Consider the following 26,753-nt stretch of genomic DNA (forward strand, 5'->3'; position numbering starts at 1 on the left):
AGAGAGAGAGAGAGAGAGAGAGAGAGAGAGAGAGAGAGAGAGAGAGAGAGAGAGACGTGATCCTTTGCTGCCAGTTGGTGAGGTCATACAAACACCCTTGAATGTCAAAGCTGAAGCACAGAATCAGACAAAATCTTTAAAAAGAAAGGATTGTTGCTGCTCCTGGCAAATGTCAGATTATCTCAAACTTCCTGTCAAATTGGTTTGAATGGAGGTTCATGCTGCTTTACACACTAAATACACTATATAAACTTTAAAGGCAATAGACAAACATGGTTCCAAAACTTTCACAAGTAGCTATGCATGTTGACAAATATAATTTATTTATAATTTAGTATCAAGCAATTGGTCTTTGCTCTAACCTGTTTCACTTGTACATGTGTAGGCAAAACCAATACAACCAATAAATCTGTTTAAATATAAATTGTGGCTATTGTTGCACAACCTGTCCAGCTAGCCAACAAAGCTGAACCAGCTAAACAAAGTATAGTACATTCAGTACATATAGTACAAATGCAGTTTCTCAGGTTGGCCATGATGAAAATCTTAGAGCTGTTGCATTCTTTGTTGAGCTAGATAGATAACATTACAAGTATGTACTTATAAAACTAAGGCGTTCTCCACCTTTAATTTTACACTCCATCATGTTCAGGAGAATACTCCTGAACATGATTTTACAGACATTTTACGTAAATTTATTTTATTAGGCAGGTGCATAGGAGGGGGACGAGTAGGTCAAAAGTTTTAAACAAAACTCCTACACACTGTCTACACATTTTGGTACTAGACCTTCATCAGCCATATAGTTTAGAGAATATTATAGATCCAAGACGAAACTCACAGAAGGACGGGACTCTGAGAAAAAGTCGCAATAAATCAGTCTATCATTTCAGCACTACAGACAGCGGCATGCATTTATCAATACACAGTTAGGCTACTGTCATATCAGAGCCATGGTCAGGGTCATAGATTCTAACTTGCACAAACCTCAATCAGATAAAGGATCAGTGAGTCAGCCACATGTGTCTGCCGCTGGTGTCTGTTTGCATTCAGTTTCAAGTTAAACATGCTAATGTTGGCCTGAGGTTAAGGAAAAACGTGTCTCCCGTTCATCTCCTACCAAACTCTATTCAGAGGTGTAAATACTGGCTGTGTGCTCCCTGCACTCACTGACACACACTTACCGTCTACATCTTCAAAGGAAGAAAGTATTAGCAGGCAATTTGCTCAAATTTTGTGCTTATTTGCAGACTCAATGTTTATTCAGCAGCTGTACACAGATGAAATAGAAACATCAGGTTTACTCACCATCATTCATGTCAATCAGTTGTTGCATGGTTACATATCTAAAAGAGCAGCACAGAAAGTCAGGCACCACAACATTTTTATACCACGCCACCTCCACATATCTATTTTATGGCTTTTTTTATACAGGGAAAGGTTGCCTGGTGACACTTGCTCTTTTTAATTTTCATGCACATTCATAGTTATATGGCCTGTACAACCACAGATTTCTAATGTTGGCAGCTGAGAAGCTTCACTGGAAAGCTGTTGAGCAAACCTCAACAGGAGATGCTGAAGAGGAAGAAGAGTTTCCCACTGTCCAAGCCAGCAGGTGTGGGGATTCCAAATGGCGCTCTTCGAGTCACAAGAAAGCATCCATAATCTTAAGGCCAAAAGCCCCCCAAAATGTGTTGTACATTGTAGATTTTAAGGATTGTAAGCAGTTTGACTTTACAAATTGTATCAAAAGTCAAAACTGAGAAAACTACTCTCTGGCATTCATTGTTTTGTTACATGGAAAATCCCCCTAATTACCACAAAGTAACTCACTTATTGCTGTGATCTCCGACTGTTTGGATTTTTTATCAAAACCCTGCAGTTGCTCCGTAGCCCATGAAAGAAAAATTAAGACCATAGCTATGTTTTCCACTGTATACACTTTAGAACTTCTGTGCCACATTTCTCTGAAATAGGGGGAGTTATTCATCCTCTCACATACTGAGTCATCTGTTAAGATTACGGAAATTAGATTATGACTAAAGTATAAATGCCAACAATGAATGTAATATCAACTTCCAGTCCAGTTGCTTTTACCTTTCTAGTTGGACAATTTTAGGTATTTTCATCCGCAGCTGACAATGTTAAACCATGGTTTTGATGTATAGCTAAACTGTCACTGCCATTAACAGCCAAATGACAAAGTGGCTCTGCACCCTTTACCTCTCCGAACACAGTATAGATTTTCATACATTTCTGTTTTTAGGTGGAGTCACAAGTGAGACATCATCTCCACTGAACGTAAAGTGAAAACACTGAGCCCCTCATATTTCCAGGGGACAAGAAATATCAAAATCTAATGGGCACATTGCTGAATGTCCTCAGAGGATGAGTCATTTTGGTTGCAACGATCCCAGTAACATATGTACCCCTTATTTTACGGTTTTTGATCCACAGTATCGGGACAAACCTAAAGTTACAATCTCGAAGATCTCTGTTTCGTTCTTTTTGTGGGCACCTATGGCGATAAGCGGTAATTGCAGGTGTGTTTTTGGATCTCACTTTCACTTGTTTTTGAAGTTTCATCCGTCTGTCTATCTTCAGTCCATCACTCTTTATTTGTTGGAGTAACCGTTTACTCACACTAACAGAGACCGGAAAAAACAGTATTGCCCTTTACACACAAATGATGCCTACCAGAAGACTCTGAAAAGACTTTGAAAAGACTAAAGTCTGACACCATCTCACATCTAAAGACAATCTGTCATAATTTCACTGAGTTTTTAGTCACAGACTATAAGATTTTGCGAAGACTTCACTACCAAGACTTAAAACTTATCACAATATAAAACATGTTTGATTTTGTCGGAACGTCAAGACGGGAAAAACACTGACTTAGGGCAGCTCGGACCGAGTTTTATGACCACCTTACACCAAACGATTGGGAAGACTGAAGCGTGCCCCAACTCTAGCAAGACTATTATGATTTCATTCCGATATTGGAAATTTGTCTGCGACAGGGGAATCGCTTGAAAAAAAGTGTAAATGAGTCCTAACTACTGCTGGGTGATGGATACCGTGTCACTAACTGTGCGCCCCTTGTGATTTTCCCCCAGGAATGTGGCCACAGACCTAATACATCCATGCCACAGACAAATAGTTCGCAATACTGCAAATGCAAGGGCTTTCATCAGTGGGCCATAGGCTCAACCATTGTGTTACCTCATTGAGCGATAGATAGTCATTTTACAGATTTACACATTTATTTAAATGAAAATCTCGGAGATTGTTACTTTAACATTTTCAGCCTCACCTCAAGACTGTATAGCAACACTTCTGTATTGTGTAAGCAACATTACAACCTCTGGGATCTTTTAGTCCTGTAAGTTTAAGTTTCTTGTCATGGGAATGGCTTTAATTTGCTACATTGGTACAAATGTTAGGAAATATTTAAATGGATATCAAAATACTCAACTGTTGCGTTATTTAGAAACACATGATTAAGGGTAAAGTTTTCCTCCAGTGTGGCGTTTGATACTACTGTCACTCAAAGTCAGAACAAGAGGCTTAAAGTATTTCTTTGGGAGCTTGAAGAACTGAAGCACTTTGTCCGTGGCAGCAGGAAAAAAAACTCCAGAATAAATAGTGTCATCAGCCTGAAATTTCACTTATGGTTGTTAAAAGTGTTGAGTGTATTGGCTTTATGTGTTGGGCTAACTATATATTAAGGCACACAATGAGTCTCTAGTAACAGACAGGTAATCTGTTTTCACAGTCTGGGTCGTAAAGAAATTGTGTGTATGGCTGTGGTGTTGAGCTGACTCATAAAATCAATAATATTTAATAGCAAATGACTGTGTGGCTCCCCACACCAGTTTATACAATATAGCATCCTAGTTCGACCATGAATGACCCTTTTGTTCTCACGAAAATGAAGAATTGGGTTAGTTCGTTTTATAAGTTAAGTTGAGTTAAAATTTGTTTTTTTCCTGTATTTAAGTGTGTGTGTGTGTGTGTGTGTGTGTGTGTGTGTGTGTGTGTGTGTGTGTGTGTGTGTGTGTGTGTGTGTGTGTGTGTGTGTTTATCTATGTGCCTTTGTCGACACACCCAAACCTCATTTATAGTGACTGATTTCAGCTCATTTGCGGTCTCTGTGAGTGCAGACTTGACTTACAACTAGAAGCAGAGTCCACCTGAAAGACCTCTCAGAGTGGACGAGAAGGGTCAACACAGAGACGCTTGTGTCTCCTCTCTGCTCTGCCTCAAATGATCCAAATATGGGCAGCCGCACGCTGGAAACAAGCTGGAATATTGCTGACACAGGTAGTCGGATGGGATCAACTGGAACCAGACTGAGGCTTTTTCTTGAGGGTGACAAATTTCAAGCTCAGGAAAAGTGCTGAGGCTTCTGTTTCAGTTGATGGGTTGATGCACTTTCTGTTCACACACACCATGCACCCACCAACTCACACACCAAGACATCACACACACACACTTGCATGGATGGTATGCATAGATAAACATATAGTGATGACAAAATTATTGTTGTGGGATTAGCTTTCCTCTTACAGTGGGTCACATTAACAGCACAAAATTATAGCATGCACTGTCTGTCTGTCGTTCCACCACTTTGGTCCAGACTGAAATACCTGAACAATAATTGGCTGCATTAAGATAGAATTTGGTACAGACATTCATGGTTCCCAGAGGATAAATCCTACAGACTTTGGTGACTCACTGACTTTTCCTCTCACGCCACCAGAAGGTCAACATTTTGTTGTTTTAGTGATACGTCCTGACAGCTATTACTGCTACTACGTATGATTTGCCATAGTCTCACATTGCTAATTCACACAGAAATCCGGGATGGGAGATAAACGTGCTCTGGTTTATCTGCATTTCTTTAAACCAATCACAATCGTCTTGGGTGGTGCTAAACGCAGGGCGGAGCCACGGTGCCTCTGCAAAATAGCCTCGGGAAGGAACTTGTTTTGGTGGAACATGTGTACGTTCCAAGGTTGTTTTAGTCGTGTAACAGAAATCTCAGATTCAACAGATAGTCTAGCTAGCTGTCTGGATTCACCCTGCAGGGATATGAGGAGCAGTTAACCATAGTCCTCATAAATCCACCGGAGTTTAGACTTACAACACAAAGAAAGCGGATGATGACGGACATCCGGCCGAAAAGAGTGACAATCCCGGAGTGGAAGTGGAACGTTGTGGATGTAGACTACATTTGCCATGACATTTTGTATAGACGTTCATGGTCCCCAACGGTGAATGCTAATGACTAATGCCTCATGTTCACTGCATGGTTTGACTCGACTCAACTCCCATTTTGGTTTTTTTCGGATAGTTGTAGAAATGAAGCATTAGATGATCTTCTGGCATTTCCTCTAGTGATAAAATATATATATATATATATATGTGCATTTAGCTAACAGCACCACTGTGTTTATTTAGAAATGATCTCTTATATGATATGCACATACATTCTCAGAAAACCTGACAGAACCTATACATACATATGGTAGTCAGGAAAGTTGTACAGATACACATACAGATTTAGAAACTATTGGTATATACCATTGTAACTCACTGGGTGAGTATAAACACACACACACACACACACACACACACACACACACACACACACACACACACACACACACACATTGTACATAACCAACTAATTTGCAATTGCAAATCTTCTATATTAGACTATATTACCATTTAAATGTCAGTGGTCTGTACATCAGAGTTCCTGACATACTGTAAAACATCTCCACAATTCATAGAGTAAAACTTGTTTTTGCTGACTTTGTATGCTCTGCAGACTGTAAATCAGTACACACAGGCAAAAAACAGGCTGTTAGACAGACAGATCAATAGATACATTTCAGAAATATCAGACAAGAAGAGAGGCAGGTAGACAGGTTTGACAATGAAATAGACAAAAAAATAAATGCACACACTTTCTGTCTATTCAAACTATTGGACAGTTTATATCAATTAATGTGTCTCAGCAACATCCTGGGGTCCAGCAACAACATTAACATCCTGAAGGTGCCAGAAAATTCCTTCCTGTGTTTTAAAATGTGCCTGAAATAGACACTCTCAGTTTAGCATTTTGTGGCTGCTTGTATACAGTGATAGTGAGTTTTTTGAATGTTAAACGTATTGTCCTCACACTGTTCCGTGCTAGATTACATGTTAGTATATATTTACTTATTTCTAAAAATGCACAGAGAATGAAGCTGCTCATTCAAAACACAATAATCACTTCTCCTATGTGGCTAAAAATGAAATAGGAAGGACAAACCTGCCAACACTGAGCAATTCTCCATATTGATGTTACACTTAAACTCTCACTCCAACAGAACTCCTAACAGGTCCAACATAAGGTAGATTGGTTGGGCAAGCATTGTTCAAAACTAAAAAAAAAATAAAAAGAAGTAAATTCTAGTGAGTGAGTATCCAAATAAAACATAAAATCATTCAATGACCTCTTGTAATCTAAATTCTTATGGTTTTCAGCTGATTTGTTCAGATATTTCATTTACAGTAATTTGTCAGATTTGGGAATTACGCTAAGTAAAATGTGTGTATTGTCATGTTGAAACACGGCTCCAAATCACTGAATAAAAAATTACAAAAGAAAGGTTGGCATACATTTTCACAAATGTTTGCATTCTGTAACAATACAACAAGTACATTAGTTGTAATGAATCCTGCAACTTCTTTCCTTGACCAATAGAGGGCACCAAGAGTTATTCTGTATATGCATTAGTCTGGAATTAAAATGAGATCATACCGTATATTATCATATTATGCTGTTGTAATCCTGCAGTCACCAAATGCATGTGTAGAGTAATTTTCTGGTGTAAAGTGTTTCCTTTATTTCTACACAGGAGGGTTGGTACACAAGTTGTTAATATGAAGGCTGCTTGTGTGTGTGTGTGTGTGTGTGTGTGTGTGTGTGCCTGTGTGTGTGTGTGTGTGTGTGTGTGTGTGTGTGTGTGTGTGTGTGTGTGTGTGTGTGTGTGTGTGTGTGTGTGTGCGTGTGTGTGTGTGTGTGTGTCGCTGTCATAAGGCCTTCTTTCAACCAGTCCTGGCAGGGCATCTCGTCCTGCTATGCACTAAGGAAAGGGGCGGTGTGTGTGTGTGTGTGTGTGTGTGTGTGTGTGTGTGTGTGTGTGTGTGTGTGTGTGTGTGTGTGTGTGTGTGTGTGTGTGTTGACACAGCCTCTGGCAGTCTATCAAGTTAGAGGGCTTCATTTTTTCTTGACAGCCTCTCTATAGAGGTGAATACTGAATAGTCTCTTCTTTATGACTATCAGGGCTCACACACTATATATACATGTGTATATGTGTGGATGTATGAGCCACACTGATAGCTCTGGTGAGCAAGTCTTGATAAGATGAGTATCATCGTTCTGTGATTTATTTTAACAGGCTGTTGATGTTTTATCATTTTGTAGGACATTATTCAACTGGCATTAGGATGCTGTAGTCAGTCATGTGTGCAGGAATCAATGACACTGATGCAAAGACAGACAAACTGATGACTTACACAGCACACAAAGGACTACAGAAAATAGACCACCCTCCATTTACTGTGCTTGACCCACGTGTTTTTCAACTTGAAGAGGAAATGTTTAAAAAAAAGTCTCAAAAGTTTAATTCTCATTACAGCCAGAAGGCACAAAAGAGGATTTAACCACCAGTTATTGAGACTTAGTAGAGAAACATTAGTATTGTCAGACTTTGCAGCATAAGAAAAAGAAAACTTGATAAAGATGGGAAAGACATACAGTAGGATAAATGCACAATACGTATCTACGTTCCAGCAGTGCTTATCACATTTCTACAATTAAGTTGCTGTTCAAGCAATTTTTGTTAGTAAAATGTTATTACTTTTTGCTAACAAGGCCACTGTGACAAACAGCAAGCAGGACTGAAGTCTTCTGTTCTGCATCTCTGTCATTACTGCAGCTATTTTAAGCTTCAAATTAATTAAATGTAATCCACTGCCCTCGTGGCCTAAAGTGAGAAATGTAAGTGCAGTTTTGTATAAAGATCAATCCAGTTTTTGTAAATGTGGCAGAGTTAATAAGTCATAATAATATCTTCCCCTTTTTTAAGGAAATCTGTGGGAGAGAGAGAGAGAGAGAAATGAGGAAGACAACTAGAGGAAGAAAGAAACGAGAGAAAGTAACACAAAGAGACACTTACTGAACCCGTTCACCTCATTAGCCATCATTAGTGACTGTGTACACTTTTTATCCATGGAATCAAGTAAAGTGTCCTGTTTTTTTTAACTATTTTTATGGGCATGGAGCTAAATTTGGTCACAGCGCACACATTTTAACCAGCTCTTCTCTATAGGTGTCCATGCTGACAGTCTTATACAATAAGTCTAATGTTACAGCGCTGCACACTTTAAACAGACCTTTTCATCTCTGTTTCTGTCTCTTTGTAAGCTGAATGTCACTTAAAGTGGACAAGGACTTGTTTGTTAAAATCCAAGATGGCCATCAATGATAGTGCGCCTATTGAATCAGAGACAGGGAGCTTCAGAGAGCTTTTTTTATGCATTACATAATTTCAAATGTTTAAAAAAGAGATTTTTGGATGCTAGATAGGTGGTGAGAGAAAGAAGATGAGGAGAAGGAGGGAGAGGTGGTTACTGTTTTTTTTAGTGAACACTACTTCCTTATGCCTGCAGCACAGACTGTCTTCTCATGTCCTGCTGCATGATCGGATAGAGAGCTGCTCCACATTTTCTTGACAGGTTGCCAGACTCACATCAGCCACACCGAGCTGTCTGGCAGTGACCAGCACTGGTCTGATGCTGGGAATGGCTCAATGGGAAGCAAAGGGAACTGTGGGATTATGGAAATGTATGTAAGGCTTGTTTCATACCTCTGCTGACTGTGTGTGGTTCCTGTGTGAGGCTGCAGGGTGTGATGAATAACTTCACCTAATTAAAAAAAGTCTTTCTGGTTGCTACAACAAACTCTTAATGCTTTAGCTCGTGACACAGTGACAGTGATAACGTTACCCAGTTTAGCTCACGATACATCCAGGCTAAGTGAACATATGCAACATTTAATATGCAGCGATGCATTTTTGCTCGTTTCTGTAGACCCGGTATTTTATGTCATGACTGTTTAGGCCTACAATAAATACAGTACTTGAGTTAATTTTTGAGGTACTTGTACTGTACTTTACTTAGTTCCATTTTCTGCTACTAAATACTTCACTACATTTCATTAAGATAAATATTGTACTTTTTACTCAGATGTTGACAAGTTGTTCTGAGACTCAAAGAGTGACAAAGAATTGAGAAATGAGTACTTTTACTTTTGAAACATTTTGCTGATGTACTTTTACTTAAGTAGGAATTTAAATGCAATACTTTTACTTGTAAAAGAATAAGAACAGATAAGCCTTTATTGTTTTATAACAATCATAATATTATAGAATAACATAAAGTATAGTATAGCAGTATAACGTAATATATTACAGTAAAATATAGTATTTGCACACTGTTGTATTGATACTTTTACTTAAATATAGGATCTGAATATTTCTTCCGCCACTGTTTATTTCACAGTTTTTATCTCAACTTCCTTCATGTTTTTGAAGCGTGCAGTACTGCAATTCAGCACTTTGACCAGTAGATGACAGTGATGACGCGTCTTTAAAGAAACTAAACTTTATGTAAAAAAAAAACAAAAAAGGTGAAGAAAAAGAAAAGGAAAGAAGCTAGCACTCTGGCTAGCAGCAGCAGCAGCAGCAGCAACAATGACCGGGCGTGAACTTATCGTGTAGTTGCCTCACAACTTTACTGAGAGTAGAAAACTAAACTCAGGCGGCTGCAGCTTCCCTTCAGTCAGGGGAAATAAGGAAGTGAACAGCTAACTGAATTCCATTTTCTTTCGCCGGTAAGTCCTGTTGTTTTCAACACTATGCTTTACGGCGTAGCTTTGAGTCCTGTGATAGCGAAAAGTTGGATTTTTGCTGTTTCGGTGGAAATGGATAAAAGCAGGCGAGTTTTTAAACGTTGTGTAACTTAACTGTATGTAACAGGAGTGCTGTGTATTGGGCAGGTCGACGCAGTCAATTATGTGTTTTGTTTCGGTTTATTTCTCCCAAAGGAGTCGTGTTTTACTACAACTACAGGTTGTGGTTTGAAACAGGCTGCTGGACACCTGTAATGTGTGGTACAAATATAACGTTCGTGTATTAACCACCGAGAGAGAGAGAGAGAGAGAGAGAGAGAGAGAGAGAGCGAGCAGGGAATATATCATCAGTTTGATGTAAGAAATACCTAACTATCAAACTGTGTGTGTGTGTGTGTGTGTGTGTGTGTGTGTGTGTGTGCGCGCGCGCGCGCGGTTGGTTGCTGAGGGTGGTATTATGATGTGTGTCCCTCCTCGTCATGCTCTCTGAATATTGACCGTGTAGTTTACTGGGCGGGAACTAACATTATTGTTGGGTCTTATAAACCTTCAGAAAGTAGTGACAAGTGCCCAACATAATACCCCATATCCCAAAGGTACATCTTTAAATTGCTTGTTTTGTCCCACCAAAAGTTACATTCACTTTGACTAACAAATACAAGTAATCCGGTTACACTTTATAATAACAATCCACTACTATGTATTAATGATGGTTATTATAAAGTGCTACCTATAATCTTAACAAATGAGAAACCTGAACATATACATGTTTGGCATTTTGCCTTGAAAATAACTTCAGCAACTTTGTTGATCATTAATTGATTGATGGACTAATCGTTTCTGCTCTAATAGTTTCTATTTGTAAATTAATTCAATTCAAAACACTGTATTAGTCCCCAGGGGGCAATTAGTGTAAACAAGTAGAGTAGTACAGTATCACAATATAGGACAAATAAAAAAAAAGCATGATAAGCTGTACACATTATAATAATTATGTGAGAATAATAGTAGTGCAAATGCATGTGTAATTTTTTTCATTTAACCTAACCAGAGATGATCTAGCAAAAGGCACAATTCCTCCTGATGTGAGACAAGATAAGAAAGACTATAGTAATAATATTTTTTTTAAATATATTTTAAGGCATACTTAAAACATTGAGACAGTTTTAGAAGACTTTTGCAAGACAGTAGAAAACTGTAATGCATGCAACCTCAACAAGGACACCATTAAACGTGGCAGACAAATGTATGGAAGCAGGAAGAAACCATGAAAAAGTGGTCTCTGGTTGTTGGGTCGATTTCTGGCATAACCCGTCTGGTTTAATTGTATGCATACCATAGACTGTATATGCAAACCTGTTGAACTGCCATTTGTCACTGACACCTTCTGGCAAAGTAAAAAGTAGCTTACATTAGCAGCCTGGCCCGACGACGTCACAGCACTGAATCTAACGTGTTTTGCGAGCAGTGTTGGGCAGTAGCGTTAGCTGCGTTACTAGTTTAACTACTTCTCAATAGTGCTAAAATTAGGTATACCATTCTGGTGTTTGGCCGTTCACGTATACATGCGGGCGCCATCTTGGGAAAACAGTCACGACCAGTCGAACGACGACCGGCGTGTAACCAGTAACATAACTCAAGCACGGCATTCGTCGTTCGACTGGTCGTGACTGTTTTTCCCAAGATGGCGCCTGCCTGTATACGTGAAGGGTACTGTCTTTTAATAAACTCTCGGTACACTTACAAAGTTCTCAATGCTTCGGTTTACATGTACATGTATGTTTCATTATGCTACCGTGTAAGTGTGGTGCTATTTTGAGCCTTGTTAGTGGGATAGCAATAGCGATTTCTTCTTACTTTACCCTAGCGTTATAAGCTAATTAGCGGTTTGCGCTAAAACCGGTCACATTCGATTAGCATGAAAACAAATCCCAGAGAACGGTCGACTCGGTGTGTTATTAACCCCTAGGTTCATTTTGCGCTGGATTTGTCCTTTAATCCCATTGCAAGACCACCAGCAGCATGCTACTACTAATGTAAAGATAGCCTCTCTGAGCAAGTGCAGCGTTGACGCTGTCATGCACGCTTCACGCAACTTCACGAGGGCGAGGGGCTGGAGGCAGCTGGTCTGTGTGTGCTGTAAAAAATACACCGTTGTTTGGAAAGAAAATTTAATTCGGATTTTATCTACCTGGGCAGGTCTCAATTTACCTGGGACGTGTGCCCAAGTAGAACCTATGTATGGGAAACACTGGATCAGTGCATACAAACTCATAAGGTCCTGCTGTTTTTTCGGTGAATATGTTTACTGCAATGATCTTTACTTTTCTTCTAACCTCTCTTTCATGAATTGTATATATCATGTAATGATGTTAAAACTATCACATTTGTACCATATTTTAGTATGAAGCCCATCTGCTTTATATCTGTGTTCATATTCCAATCTATCTTGTTTATCATCTGTTATGTTGCTGCTGCATCTTTAAATGATCTGCTGCTGCAGCAGCCCGTATTCTCCGAAGGGACCCGTTACAATTTAATTTATTGTAACCCTGAAAGCTGTAGCCTATACCTGGCAAAAGTTATTCATCAGTAGCTTAGAAACGGGAGAATAAAGCAATCTTTCCATGCTCCATAAATCATCTTGTAAACCCTACAGAGCTCTCATGTCATACAGTGAGAAATGTTTGCGTTGATGAGTTGGAAATAATGGGCCTGTTTTGCAGGGTCCGCTGTATAACGGTGATCTTATTATGGCCTCTGTTTTCAGTAATGACGGCAGTTTGTATTCGCAAACAAAGCTAATTTCTCGAGTGCCTGGTGCATAATGAATTTACAAGCTTGTAGAGGCATCTGTAACTGCTGTTCCTCTGGTTGTTTCACCTAATAACACCACCAGCATGTTTTCTGACCCTGGGGGTGATAGTGTTTCAGGGCTGACGTAAGTGTCCAACCTCAATAACTTTGTACACTTGAGCAGTGAGTTGAATTTTATAGAATATAATAATTAACAGTTTTGTTAATCATTAAGTCTTGAGCTCTCTTGAGATAACAAGCTGTTCACTTGATTAGCATCATACTGACCCTGATAGAAAAGTAGTGTTACTGGGCTAAGCAAAATACTTCACCTTTCACAATAAAGGTCCCAATCACAAACGCATCCCTTTTCGTACCTAGAAATAATCTACAGTTATTAGATCAATCCACCAAATATGAGCCCGTAATTAACGGGCAAACTGTTTCCATTTGCACGGTGTGTCGTAAATCGTGATGTTCCTCATTTGCCATCTTATCAGAGAAGTGATAGCGAATTGGAGCTAATGACCATCTCCTCCCTCACCGGTAATAAACGCGACACAGCCTCCCTGTGGCAGACAGTCTCGAAGGTTAAAAGCCTTTTATTGGAGCCGTGTTGTTTATCTCCGGCCCTGCAGTGATGACTAAGGTGACTCATGCATGGACGAGGGCCTGCAGCTGACAGCTGGGGATGTTTTTAATCAGCCCCCTAATTTATTCGTGGGTGATATAGGGTTTTATTTCTTTTTTGAGGGGAACAATTTAACTGGCAGAGAGGACACATTTTCATATGATGTTTTTCTGCTCTGTCTATTTACTTTTTGTATTCCTTTTCCGTTTTGTCCTAGTAAAAGGAACTACAACATCAATGCTCTGTTATAATGAATGCTTTAATAATACACTTTCTGTGTTGAGAACTTTCATCACTGTCTAGGAGTGGGAATTCTTTGAAAATTCTTTGAATACAACACCCGAGTGTCATTACTGATACCAAAGCAATATTTTTTTAATTCCTTAGTTTTAGGGTGACATATGTTTTTCTATGATATATTTTTCTAAATGCATTTGTGTTTGATGTTGTCTAAAGCAGGACTATGTGACTTATGCTAAAAAGCGGCCACTTTTACCGCACATCATAGTTAGACATCATGGTAAATGCTCAAACGGAGCATATGTAGAACAAGTAGAAAAAGAGTCATAAAGTCAGCGAACTAACTCAGTAATGTCAGTTTTACTGCAACATGTAGGCCTATCTAAAGTTTGCTTAGCTACCTAAAGCAACTAGTCATACTAGCCAAGGCTGTAGCAAGTTCTCTGTGTATTGATTTGAGAAACTGTGCATTTTATTGATTTATGAATTCAACATTTAAAATGTGTTATTTGCATTTTCAAGAGTTGCATAGTCTCATTTACAGAGACACTTCAGCGATTTAGTAATAGGACTTCCATAAAGTTGAGCGACTTGCAAAAGACAGATTTTAATAAATGGTCAAAACTGAAGAAAAATCCTGAATTTACACATTTAAACTCGTTATAACCCTGATGTTATCAGAGCTATTTTCAGACTTATACTACGTAATATACTTATACTCATAATAAGCAAATTGATCTTCATGTGGAATATCAGTGGAGACCCCATTTAAATAGAGCAGCTGTACAATGACTTTGCTATAATGACTATAAAAAGAGTATCACTTGTTTTCAGACTGCTATTAGAACCCGTTGGAAGCATAACTTCATTGTTTTCCAAAGACAACAATAGATGTTGACCACAAAATATGTGAATGCACAGGTTGATAACTTTGTATGTTCAGTTTTATTTTGTCAGAGATTTTTTGTATGTTCTTGATTTGATCAATGGTAGCAAGCAGTGGCAAGACTTGTGTACACACCATAGGATACCTCCCAAAATGCAAATCAGGTGTAAGAGGAATTGATTTTCTTCTGTGGAAATGTTGCTTCAGAGCACAGTATAAATTATAATAGCATGCAAAGTGGACCCATCAGTGGTTTTGAGTCATGTGTGAGTTCACCCCTTACAGGCAATCATAACACCAGCTGAGCTCATTGCTTAAAGTTTAATCAGTGAAGTCACTTGGTTTAATCTCTGGTTGGAATTTTGTATGATTTGATACATCCTTTGTTTGCGTATGTGTTTCTAACCATCATGCAGAATTTCTTTTATGGTGTGCGCTGTCAGCTTATCCTTGCCAGTCGAGTAAAGGACATGTCCTTGGCCTAGTAAAGGCAGAATAAACTCAAGCTGGGTGGTGCCTACTCACAGCAGTTATATTTATTTAGGAGTTTATCTGTCAGTGTTCGTCGACCCCGGGCGAGCAAGAAGGGCTTCCACATTGTTTAGTGCGGCCTGTCATCGCCTCAGACGTTAATAATGATGAGTTATCTTTGGGTAGCGTAGCTGGCCCATGGCACCCAACACCCGTGCCTTTGCTCCGCCCTTCAGCTCCTGTATCGCTCCCCCTGCAGAAGAGGACACTGTTATTTCTGGGTACCAAGGTTAGGCTGGGTCAGGTGGTGTGAGATTTAGTGATATGATGGTATGTACTGGCAAAAAATGTCAGGACATATGTCTTCTCTTTAGCAGCCAAAACAGTTCATCAATGACAGTGACCTAATCTCCACTGTATGTGAGTGGAAGTGACTTTTTTAAGTTCTTGCAGTCATTCAACAGTCGGTTTGTGGGCCGTCACTGAGAGGTGATATGTTCCATCCATCTGTTTCAGGAGGCTTTTCCCCTCTAGTCAGCTGTTTGTTGTGGGTGTTGGGGTCAGGGTGGTGGTGTTTGAGGGGGGGGTTAGACTATACTGATGAGAGACATGAACAGGCTTTGGCTGCGTCTACTGTTTGTGTACATATTACAGTGGCAAGTTTCTTCTAGCTTGGCTACAATTAACACCTCACTCTTGGGCTTGGGCTTAATTGTGAGGCAATGACATAACAGCTTTCTTTATTGAGTTGTATCAGATCAGGTAACGGATAAGCAGTAACCGCACACACACCAATTAAATGGAAGCAAATGTTTTTGGCAGCTTTTACCGATTTGATCAGTCACGTCATCGTTCCTCTTTAACTGAAAATTATTTTTTTGTTTCAAGCAATTGAGTGCTAAGTAACATACAACAACAGTTTATTGTTGCGTCTGTCTTCTTACTCTGTGTGTTTTCTTGGGAGACAATAACTGAGGAAACAGTAAAGGTTAAGTTTTCCCAGGATAATAGTATTATTATTAGTAGACATACACTCTGTTTTCAGTTTATTATGTACACCTAGCTAAAAAAAAGAAAACCGTCTCATACAACAGTCCTGCAATGAATGCTACTTTAACGAAGGTTATAATGTTTGGTTTTAGAGAGGTTTTGTTGATTCAACTGTAAGATCAATTTGGGGGCTGCAGTTTGTTGTGTTGTTGAATTGTATTGTGTTATACTGAAATATGTTTCTATTATTTTGTATTTATATATTTGTGTCTGTATAATGCCGCACAATTCAACAGCACCACAATTACCATAAAGTTGAATCAACACCTCTCTAAAACAAAAACGGAACATTTTAACCTTCATGAGGGATTTATTGCAGGACAGTTGACTACATTAGTTTTAGCTTGATGCACCTATACAACCTAATAAACTGACAACTGAGTGTAGTTAAGGTTCTTTTTCCATTTTGAAATTGAATTTTCTGATCTTCCAATTCTGGCTTTTACAATACACAAAATAAAAACCTTCTACTGGGTGGTGGAAAGTCACATTAAGAGGACAGGCTGAAACTAGTTTGTGACTATCATCACAGTAAAGACAATGACAACAAACGGCAGCTATTTTTGTTTCACTTCCAAGAATATCTCAACAAGTTGGAATTCGAAACCACGTGCAGAAACAACTTCAGTGTTGCATCAGTTCGTTGTGAAGCCGTCTGATGATGAACAAGCACCATCAAGCAAACTAACCCAGACAATCTCATATTGGAACATGGCGGCGGGTGCTGCTGGTGGAGGCTCAGCTTGCCCCCGTACAAAACCTGCAATCTACAAAACGGACAATGAAAAGGTGATAGTGGAAGATGAACTGTTACATTTTATCGTGGTTAAAATGAATACACTCAGCCATGATGAAATTGTTTTGTTGGCAACAAACAACTTTTCATCTGAGTGGATTGAGGAGTCCAAACGGTTTTTGTTTGATGTATGCCCCAGTACCATGCTACGCTGTATCACACACAAAGGCCCACAGAAGGATGTGAATAATATCAAGGCCTGTCTGAGGGTTCTAAATGAGTGTGGTGAAAATATTCCGCGGTTTGTTTCACATTACTTGGATGAACTGCCACCTGTCGGGTTTGGCAATATGGACGCCTCGGCGCTGCTTAGCCGAGTGGAGCAGCTGAGCCAAGAAGTCTCTGGCCTGAGGAGGGCATTGGAAATGCAGGCAGAAGTGGGTGAGAACTTTGGGGCAATTGTTGCTGCCATGGATCGCCGTGTGACAGCGGTGGAGACGCACCGCACATCGGCCTGCGACCCTGCTGCTTGCACCGCACAAGAGGGGGTATAGGGGTTAGCAGGCCCTGTTCGACAGGAGGAGACAACAAAGTCTCCCACTGGGAAGTCTTGTCTCCTGGGTCTGGACACCGGGATCGCCAGCACCTCACGCGGAGAGGTGAAGGGGCTGGTGGACTCTGCTCAACAACGGGAGCTCCTGGATGTAGCAGTAACATCGCCACGATCACAACTACAGTCCCCACAGTGGAGCGTTGTTGTGAAAGAAGGTCGCAAAAAGCCGGGGTCACTTAAAGCAACTGTGCCGCGGAAATCCAACAACAAACAAGCTCACTTGAAACGTGACCAGAGGAATGTGGGAATAATTGGAACTGGTACTGAGAGCAACATTGGAGTGGTGAAAACAAAGTTGGTGAATGTGTTTGCCACTAGGTTTTCTCCCACTCTGGATGCAGACACGCTCCGTTATCTGAGAAATTGGAGAACGGAACAGTGATGTGTCGAAAGATCGAGTCAGCCCGCAGCAGGTATGACTCATTTCACATCACCGGTGAATGTAACAATGTTGCTGATATGTACGATCCAATACTCTGGCGCGACGGGACTTATGTTCGTCGCTATTATGAGGCCTGTGGCCTCAAGGCATTTGGTAATGAGGTGGGGGGTGAACTGAATTGCCATGGTACACCTGCAGCTCCACATGAGAGCCAGCCTGCATTGTAGCTGCTATGATATGAATTAACCTATTTGAACATCTGTGTCGTGTCTTATAATGTGCGTGGGCTGCGTGTTGACCACAGTGAAACTGATCAATCACGCCGTATTGTTGTGGACAAATTGATGGACACGTGACATTTTGTGTGTCCAGGAGACGTTCCTGGCTAAACAAGACCTGGAAGGACTAAATTCTATACATAGGGACTTTCATGGGGCAGGTGAATCAACAACTGACCTAAGTGCTAAAGTTGTCCGGGGGGGGGAATTCCAGGGGGGGTAGCCACGATGTGGAATAAAAAATATGACCAGTTGTTTGATGTTATAAGGGTGTTGACTGGGCTATTGGGCTTGAGCTGTGTTGTAATGATAAGAACATAATAATGTTGATTGTCTATATGCCATATGAGTGCATACAAAATGAGGATGAGTACCTCAGTAGATTGGCATTTATCACGTCTTTTATTCAGGACAATTCTTCTACCTGTATCTATGTCGTTGGTGACATGAATGCTGATGTATCCGATGCCAACTCTTTATTTGGTAATCATTTAATGCAGTTTTGTTCTGACGGTGGATTGATTTTATCTAGTAAGGTACTATTGCCAAATGATAGCTATACTTATATCAGCGAGGCCCGGCACTCTACTTCCTGGCTGGATCACTGCCTTTGTACAGTGGATGCCCATGACTCCATCGATATGATGAAGATTGGTTACGATCTGGCTACTACGGACCATATACCCTTTCTCATGGTGTTGGACACAGGCAATTTACCAGTGTTGTTGCCTGTGGATAATGGCATTGATGTAGGGAAAATAAATTGGTCAAAATTGTCTAAGAAAGATCTTAATGAATATTTCAGTCATTCTGATGCTTTGTTGGGTAACATTAAGGTCCCAAAAGATGCCTTATTGTGTCGAGATATGAACTGTAAGAATGTACAACACTGTAGGGATTTATGTTCCCTGTATGAGGCTATTGTGGAGTCTCTCGGTATTTCAAGCAGGCCTCTGTTTAAACATAGGACAAAAGTGTGCAATGCTAAGCCAGGTTGGAAAGATCATGTAGAAGAGCTCCATGCAGAGGCCCGAAATGCTTTTAAAAAATGGGCTGAGTCAGGCAAAAGCAGGCATGGCCCCTTGTTTGAAAATAAGAAATGTACTAATGCTAGATTTAAGCACTTCGCTATATTAAAAGAAATGAAAACATTATGAGGTCAGATTCCCTGGCATGGAAGCTGCAAAAAAATAATGTTAATGACTTCTGGAAAGAAATAAAAACTATGAATAATTGCAAAACATCTCTCTCATCTAATATAGATGGTGTGAGTGGTCCTGATGAAATTTTACAGTTATAGCGGAAACAATATTATGAACTGTTAAACAGTGTAAAAAGTAATCTGTTTGTAGTGGATAATATAGAGTTTAATGATGATGTTGTTGTCACTTCTGCTGAAGTCAATGAAGCAATATTGAAGTTAAGAGATAATAAGGCCTGTGGTCTGGATAGTATTTCAGCTGAACATCTTAAACTTGCCAGTAAGAAACTGTGCCCTCTGGTAGCTATGTGCTACACAGGTTACCTGGAGCGTTACCTGATTCTATGCTCTCTGTTGTGCTAGTACCAGTTATTAAAGATAAAGTGGGGAAGCTGAGCAGCTCAGATAATTACAGGCCAATAGCTCTGGCCAGTGTTATGTCCAAAGTGCTGGAGACAGTTCTATTGTGTAGACTTGAGAGGTATGTCCTGTCTACTGATAACCAATTTGGTTTTAAAAGAAAGCATGGCACTGATTTATGTATTTTTGCACTAAAGGAAATTTTAGATAAATATAATTCCACAATGTTCATGTGCTTCATTGATGCTTCTAAAGCATTCGATCGTGTTAATCATGAGAAGTTATTTTTAAAATTGTCTAACAGTGTGGTCCCTGGATTTTTAATAAGAATCTTGGTTTATTGGTACTCGCATCAGACAATGAGAGTGAGATGGGGGAATGTTACATCTGTCCCCTTCCAAGTGACCAATGGTGTCCGCCAGGGCGGAATTCTGTCTCCTTTTCTTTTTAATATGTATATGAATGATTTGTCTTTGATTTTAAATGCATGTGGTACAGGTTGTAGGGTTGGTGACTCACTAATTAATCACCTTATGTACGCAGATGATGTGGTCATTTTTAGCCCATATAGTGCTGGTCTCCAACAGCTTTTGAGAATATGCACACAGTATGGTGCTGATTTTGATATAAAATACAATGCCCAAAAGAGTAAGATAATGATTATTAGAAGTAGAGAAGACAGACAGTCAACCTTCCCTGACTTCGATCTGTCTGGTACTGCACTTGGGGTGTGCAGTGAGATTACATATTTGGGCCATATTATTGCAAATGACTTGTCTGATGATAAGGATATCTATAGGCGGCGTCGGAAGCTGTACGCTCAAGCGAACATGCTGTGTCGTAAGTTTAGCATGTGCTCTGTATCTGTGAAGATCTCACTCTTCAGAGCGTATTGTACACCTTTGTATACTGCCTACCTGTGGTGTCGTTATAAGCAAGGCAGCATTAGAAAACTCATAGTGGCTTATAATGACAGCATGAGGCTGCTGCTGAGAGCTCCCAGAAGCTCAAGTGCAAGCCATATGTTTGTCAGTGTCGGGGTACCTACCTGCTCTGCTGTTTTACGTAACCTGATGTATAGATTTATGTGTAGGGTATCTGAGTCAAAAAATGACTTGATCACTGTTTTAGCTAACCCTGTACGCAGTTCTGTCAGATTTTCTTCCAGACTGTGGAACCATTGGCGAACATGTCTGTATGTCAGACACTGAACATTGTGGAAGGTTTTGTATTTTTGTATTTTATGTTATACTCTGTGTTTTTTTTATTGTGATATGGATCCCCCTGGTTCTGAAATAAAGTTTATAATGAAATCTAAGATTTTTTACAAGCATCCAGATTAATATAGTCAAATAATACATTTAAAAATAAGTAGCCTACTGCACAGGAGACTTTTAATGACATTTTAATAAAATACAATTAAAAATGCTGTTTCCACACTTTACTGCACCATTTTACATTGACTAAGCCATTACGCCATTCTAACCTTTGGTGCCTTTTGTATCCATACAAATGCACTTTCCATCAAAAGTGTGAAAGAAAGAGACAATTAAAAAGAACATTTTAGGAATGTGATCACAAAGCAGGAACGGTTACAGAATGGTGTTTGTGACTTTAAGGCCTCAGGGTGGAACCCTTGTACTATTTGGGAGTGAGCAGCTCTTGATTTGATTTTGACATGTTTATGCAACAGCTTAGGATAGGCTGTGGTATGTTGTGATTATATCGAAGCTTTGGGGCGTTGTTCGGCCCGGTGCGAAGATTGGACAACAGGAAACACATTAAAATTAAATTGTAGTTGTAATTTAACAATTGCGATAAAAATGACATCAGGACTGTGTCCACCTAGGACGTGTCATAAGTGGCTCCGTCTGAAAAGTGAAATCCAGAGTAATGTGAGCCACCCATAGACTGTAAAAAGGATCCACCTTCTACATACATACATTTTTGAAAATAATCTAATTGCGATTTAAATTTTTTTTTTTTTTTTTTTATCTCTTTGTCTTCTGTATTCTTCGGTCTTCTGTATTCAACAAAGACAAGCAATAAATCATTGTATAGTATGAACAACACAAGATTAGATAGGTTAAACAAACTGTTCTTTCCTGGAGGCCAGGCCTGTATGTGATGATGAAATTAGGTGATGCATGAATTTATATGAATGACATCTACTTCAATCACAGTAGTATATTGAGCACTGACCGCCTGGTGTAAACATTCATATGAAAGTCAGAAACAAATCGCACCAAAGTGCCGATTGCAGAAATATAAAAACAAATATGTGGCTTTACCACACTTAGTAGTATTTAGATTATTTAGTTGATTGCACATTTTAAATAGTTAAATAAGTAAAATATATATATGAAACAGTGTATTTTTTACAGCGCACACAGAGGAGCTGCCTCCAGCCCCTCCCTCCCCTCATGAAGTTGCGAGCCGTGTGCATGACAGCGTCAACGTTGCACTTGCTCAGAGAGGCTATCGTTACGTTAGTCGTAGCATGCTGCTGGTGGTCTTGCCGTGGGATAAACTGTACTAATAAAACCGTTGAAACAATGCAGCCGCGCTGCTGTGAAAGCTCCCCGAATGTCATTTATCAGAGTCTGGTTGTTACCCCTCTCCTCCACTCCACAGATTTATAACGGAGCTAGCTAACTGGAGCTAACCGCTAATCAGAGCTAATCGTTGCTAACCGAGCCTTCAGTTCTGCATGCCTGTATCCATTAACTGCATGTATGGACTCAAGCCCGAATAAAACCCTTCATTTTATTAAAATGGCTGTAAAAGTGCTAACTTGATGCTTTCTCTGCGGAGTGCAGATTCAGATTGATTTGCTCTTGCGAGTCACGTGACCAAATCGCAGCCTTTGCGATTAGGAAATCGCGTTTTAACATATCGCGATATAATTGTAAATGCAGTTAATTGTTCAGCCCTAATTAATACACGTCCGTTACATTCAAGCCAATGCCAAATGAGTTGCTACAAAGCTAATTAAGACTATCAGCTCCACACAACATTCTCTGTATTTTATGTTCAGAAGATTGTGACTTTCCTGCGCAGAAGCTCGAGTGAAGATAATTACCTCTTCTGAAAAGTCCGTGTTTTTTTAATCCTCTGTGTCCTCCTTGGCTATTAGCAACTGCGTGGAGGAGAGGTGGGTGGCGATCACGTAAGGCTTGTATCATGTGGACGCTTCGACAGTTTAGTTGTCATTACTTAGAATTCCTCATGGGGGCGACAGAAACTACGCACTATAGCTTTAATTTTACGTGCTAATTGCTACTGGATATGTGAATGATTTTCTTTTTGAAATTTAAAAAGTACAAGCTTTTGCAGAATAACATATAATTGAATAAAGTTAACAACGTTAATAACAAATAGCAGATGTATCGTAAATCCTTGTCCTTGATGGTTATTCCTGCTCTGAACACATGTGAGTTGTTGGAGTAAGTTGCTGTGTGTTGTTGCTCACTCTTAACTCCTCAGTTGGCTCTTTGGTGTAACCCTGAGAAGTTTCACAAAAAAGGGTTCCTAAATTTCTCATTATAAATATCTTGTATTGAGGACTTTCCACTCGCAATGTGCATTTAGATCATATGTTTTGTGATAAACTTTTGATGCTAATACCTAGCATATCTGTAAACACCCTTTCACGATGGACTAATACATATTTACTGTTGTTTTTAATATTTACATATTCAACATACCAGAAATTCTCTCTAGCCAAATCTTGATTCATAGCTTAAGTATGCTAATGTTTGTCTTGAGTGATGCAATAACCCAGTTTCCTCAGAAATCAATAATGTTTTTCTTCTATTGTGTGGCTCATGGTACAGCCCTGAATTTAATTTCACAAATGGATGATGTAGCAACACTGCACCAACCAGGACTGTGGTTATTTAGATGCAGAATGTTTATTTAAGTTAGCTTGCACAGCTGTAACTGGTGTGTGTCTCTGCAACTGCCAAATGGTGCTTAACTTGTCAAGTTTTGCTCTTTTGTGTAAACAGTTTTCACCTACGTGTAAGAATAGTTTGAACCAGTTGCTTAACCAGTTTCACCTTCCTTTATTTTTTTTTGTATTCATAGGGCAAGCAAAATGGTGCACAGATGTTGACCCTGGAGTTTCCTGTGTGAAGAACTGGGTCATGTTATCTCTCAGAGCCAGACCTCCTCTGTCCTGACACAAGGAGTTTTGCAACCAGGATCTTGACTTTCTACCTCAACATATGTGGAGTCCACTCCCTGTGTTCTACCTCTTAGGATATCCACAGCTCTTTTTCTACCTCAACAAATACTGTACGCACACAGAAGCACGTAGCTGTTATCAGCCAGCTCAGAAACACCAACAGACCCTTCACTCTATCACCAGGCTCTCAGGCACCAGTCATCTAGCGACGTTGTAACAAAGTACACTGGGATTCTTCCTGCTTTGCTGTCATAATCGCTATCTGGGGAGGAGCCAACGCGAAGCAGCCATGTTTCACAGGGGTTTGTGATGTCCGAGACCTGCGACGGACCAGGAGCAGGACCAGGACTAGGGGAAGGACAGGGGCGGGGTGACATAGATGTTCCTAGGTTTGTGGTTGGCTGTGGGGATGACGAGCAGGACATGGGCCAAATGGAGGCAGGCATGAGGAATGAGATGTATCGAGATGAGGAAATGGAGGGCGATGAAGATGAGTCGGTAAGTGACAGGTGTAAAGACTTCAAAATACTTTTTAAATCAAAGTTAAATTATTACTATTTTTGTTTTATTTAAAAGTTTTTATTAGCAGTGTAAATTGTAAAATATCACAAAATGATTTGCACTTATAAATTAGAGTGCATGCATTGTATTAATAATGAATGACTTAATAATGTAACTTTAAATTTACAATAGAAAAAGATGATTTCATTGTGGAACAGGAAGCTAAACCTTTGGTCATTTTTTGGGCAGAAGGGTATTAACATGACTGGAAATTTTAAAGAGGAAAGCTTTATTTGGAGTGGAAAAAGAAATAGAGATGGAAATATACAAAGGCTGGCGTGAGAACAATGCAGTAGATAAACAGCATTAAGGCATCTGGACTGTTGTTTAGTCCTGTATCTTAAAAGGACTGTTAGCTGCTCGCTTACTTGCTATGATTTCCTCTCTTTGTCTCGGTGTATGTCTTTGTTGTACTAGCTGATGGTCTTATCTAGACACTGAGTTACATTGAGTGAACAGATAGCAGGTAACAGGTAGGTCATACTTTTGTCACCTCAACCACTGTGGCACAGCAGCAAATACTTTCCTACGTAATGTAAGAATCAATGTACACAAAAACAATTTAGTGTAATGCTATCTCAAGATTAAAATACATTTTCCATGCGTGGGAAGTGTCAGCATGCTGATGAAGCGATAACTTTCTCCTGTTTGTGTTAAGTAATGGTGACATTTTCAGGTTTCAATCAATGAATCGATGATTTCATAATGATAAAGACACAGCTGTCATCATTCTCATATCTTGACGCACAGCAAACCTTACTATGATAGAACAAAAATAAAAATCTGTAGCAACACCAGCGGCCCGTGAGGCTGTAAAGCACACCAAAAACAAAATTGATGTTGACGTGAATGTAAAATGGACAAATGTCCCCTACCACTACCACTAGTATGACAGGTCACCCTTGAAAAGAGATTCTTAATCTCAGTGGGTTTCTCCTGGTTAAATAAAGGTTATAATTAGAGATGCACGATTGACCGGCTGGTGACCGGAATTGGCCGAAACGTTAAAAGGATGGTTCGGAGTAATTTCACCCTAGGGTCCTTTGCACCATGACCTCGAGCCAAACACCCCTCCAAGAAGCTTTTTTCCCTTGGTCTAATACTGGGCGAGTTAGCGCTATCAGCCGAATGGTTTAGTGCAGGCGCTAATGGATCTAAAGGTGTATCTCGTAAATTACCCCACTAATAATGCCCGGAATGATGCCAAACTTCTCCTCCATTAGTTGTAGCTCCTCGTCCGTGTATTCAGGCTCAAATAGGTAGGGTGACCTTCGAAATTGATACACTCATCGTCGCGTTCGATGCTAACCTCAAACTCGGCCATTTCGTTGATCTCTTCTGCTGTTCTCTCGCTTCTTCACTACTTTACCGGTAGTCTCTTCCGGCAATAGATGTCGTGCTCTGTGCGGGATCCCGTGGGATCTTGCGTTCTGGATAATACTCTGGATTCGGCTACTACCTGTTTTCATACAGACGTTTAGTTTGCTAAATATATCAATTTTTTTTTTTGTTGGATATTGGATGTGAAAAGAAGGAAATGGTTCTTCCATAACATTGCACTTTAGATGTGTGTGTGTGTGTGTGTGTGTGTGTGTGTGTGTGTGTGTGAATTTCCCACACGAAGAGTAATTTATATACTCAGGGCTTGACATGAACTTTTTGAGGCACTTGTCCTTTGGACAAGTACATTTCCGTTTCACTTGTCCATGGGTAAAGAGTTATCATTTTTATAAAAAAGATTTTGTTTTGCTAATGCAGAATTTGAACAAACTGTTGAAAGCATCCAAACATTAATAAAATTCAGTTGAAACAGTAGAAACAAACATGTCCCAAGAATAGATTTCCCATTCACAAGAAAAAAAGATCTCCAGACTCCATAATACAAAGTAATACTTTGCACGTGGGTGTGCAAAAGTTAATATATTGAGATTCTAAGTCAGTATTTTAAAGTTTGTCATTACTTTCAGATTCCTAGTCAATATATCGAGATACTAAGTCAATATTTTTGAAATATTAAGTCAATATATTGAGATACTAAATTATTGAGATTCTAAGTGAATATTTAGAAGTTTCTCATTACTTTCAGATTCCTAGTCAATATTCTAAGTTACTAAGTCAATATATTGAGATACTAAGTCGATACTTTGAGATATTGAGTCAATATATTGAGATTGTAAGTCAATATTTTAAATGTTCTCATTGCTTTGAGATTCTTATTCAATATTCTGAGTTACTAAGTCAATATATTGAGATACTGAGAGAGAGCCAGCCGTTAAATGAGTCAAATTAACTTCATGCTTCATCCACACAAAGCACACTGCTATCGCCACGAGTGTCAACTGTATTCGGCTCGTTTTCTGTGAACGATGTGGCGAGGAGTTAACGTTAAAGG

The 26,753-nt window shown here is 39.6% G+C and overlaps 1 protein-coding gene across 9 annotated transcripts in view; it reads left to right on the top strand.

Moving 5' to 3' along the window:
• Positions 1–9,756: 9,756 nt before the first annotated feature.
• The window catches only part of ppip5k1b (diphosphoinositol pentakisphosphate kinase 1b), a 63,916-nt gene continuing 46,919 nt past the window's right edge, over positions 9,757–26,753 (top strand). For all 9 annotated transcript variants that reach the window (XM_078256620.1, XM_078256626.1, XM_078256622.1 and 6 more), the window contains exons 1-2: positions 9,757–9,949; positions 23,701–24,298. In XM_078256620.1, the coding sequence (XP_078112746.1) occupies positions 24,110–24,298 (189 nt within the window). In that variant the 5' untranslated portion in view covers positions 9,757–9,949; positions 23,701–24,109. The remainder of the gene's footprint in view (positions 9,950–23,700; positions 24,299–26,753) is intronic.

This window comes from Sander vitreus, chromosome 8 (genome assembly GCF_031162955.1).
Source record: "Sander vitreus isolate 19-12246 chromosome 8, sanVit1, whole genome shotgun sequence".
NCBI classification, from domain to species: Eukaryota; Metazoa; Chordata; class Actinopteri; order Perciformes; family Percidae; genus Sander; species Sander vitreus.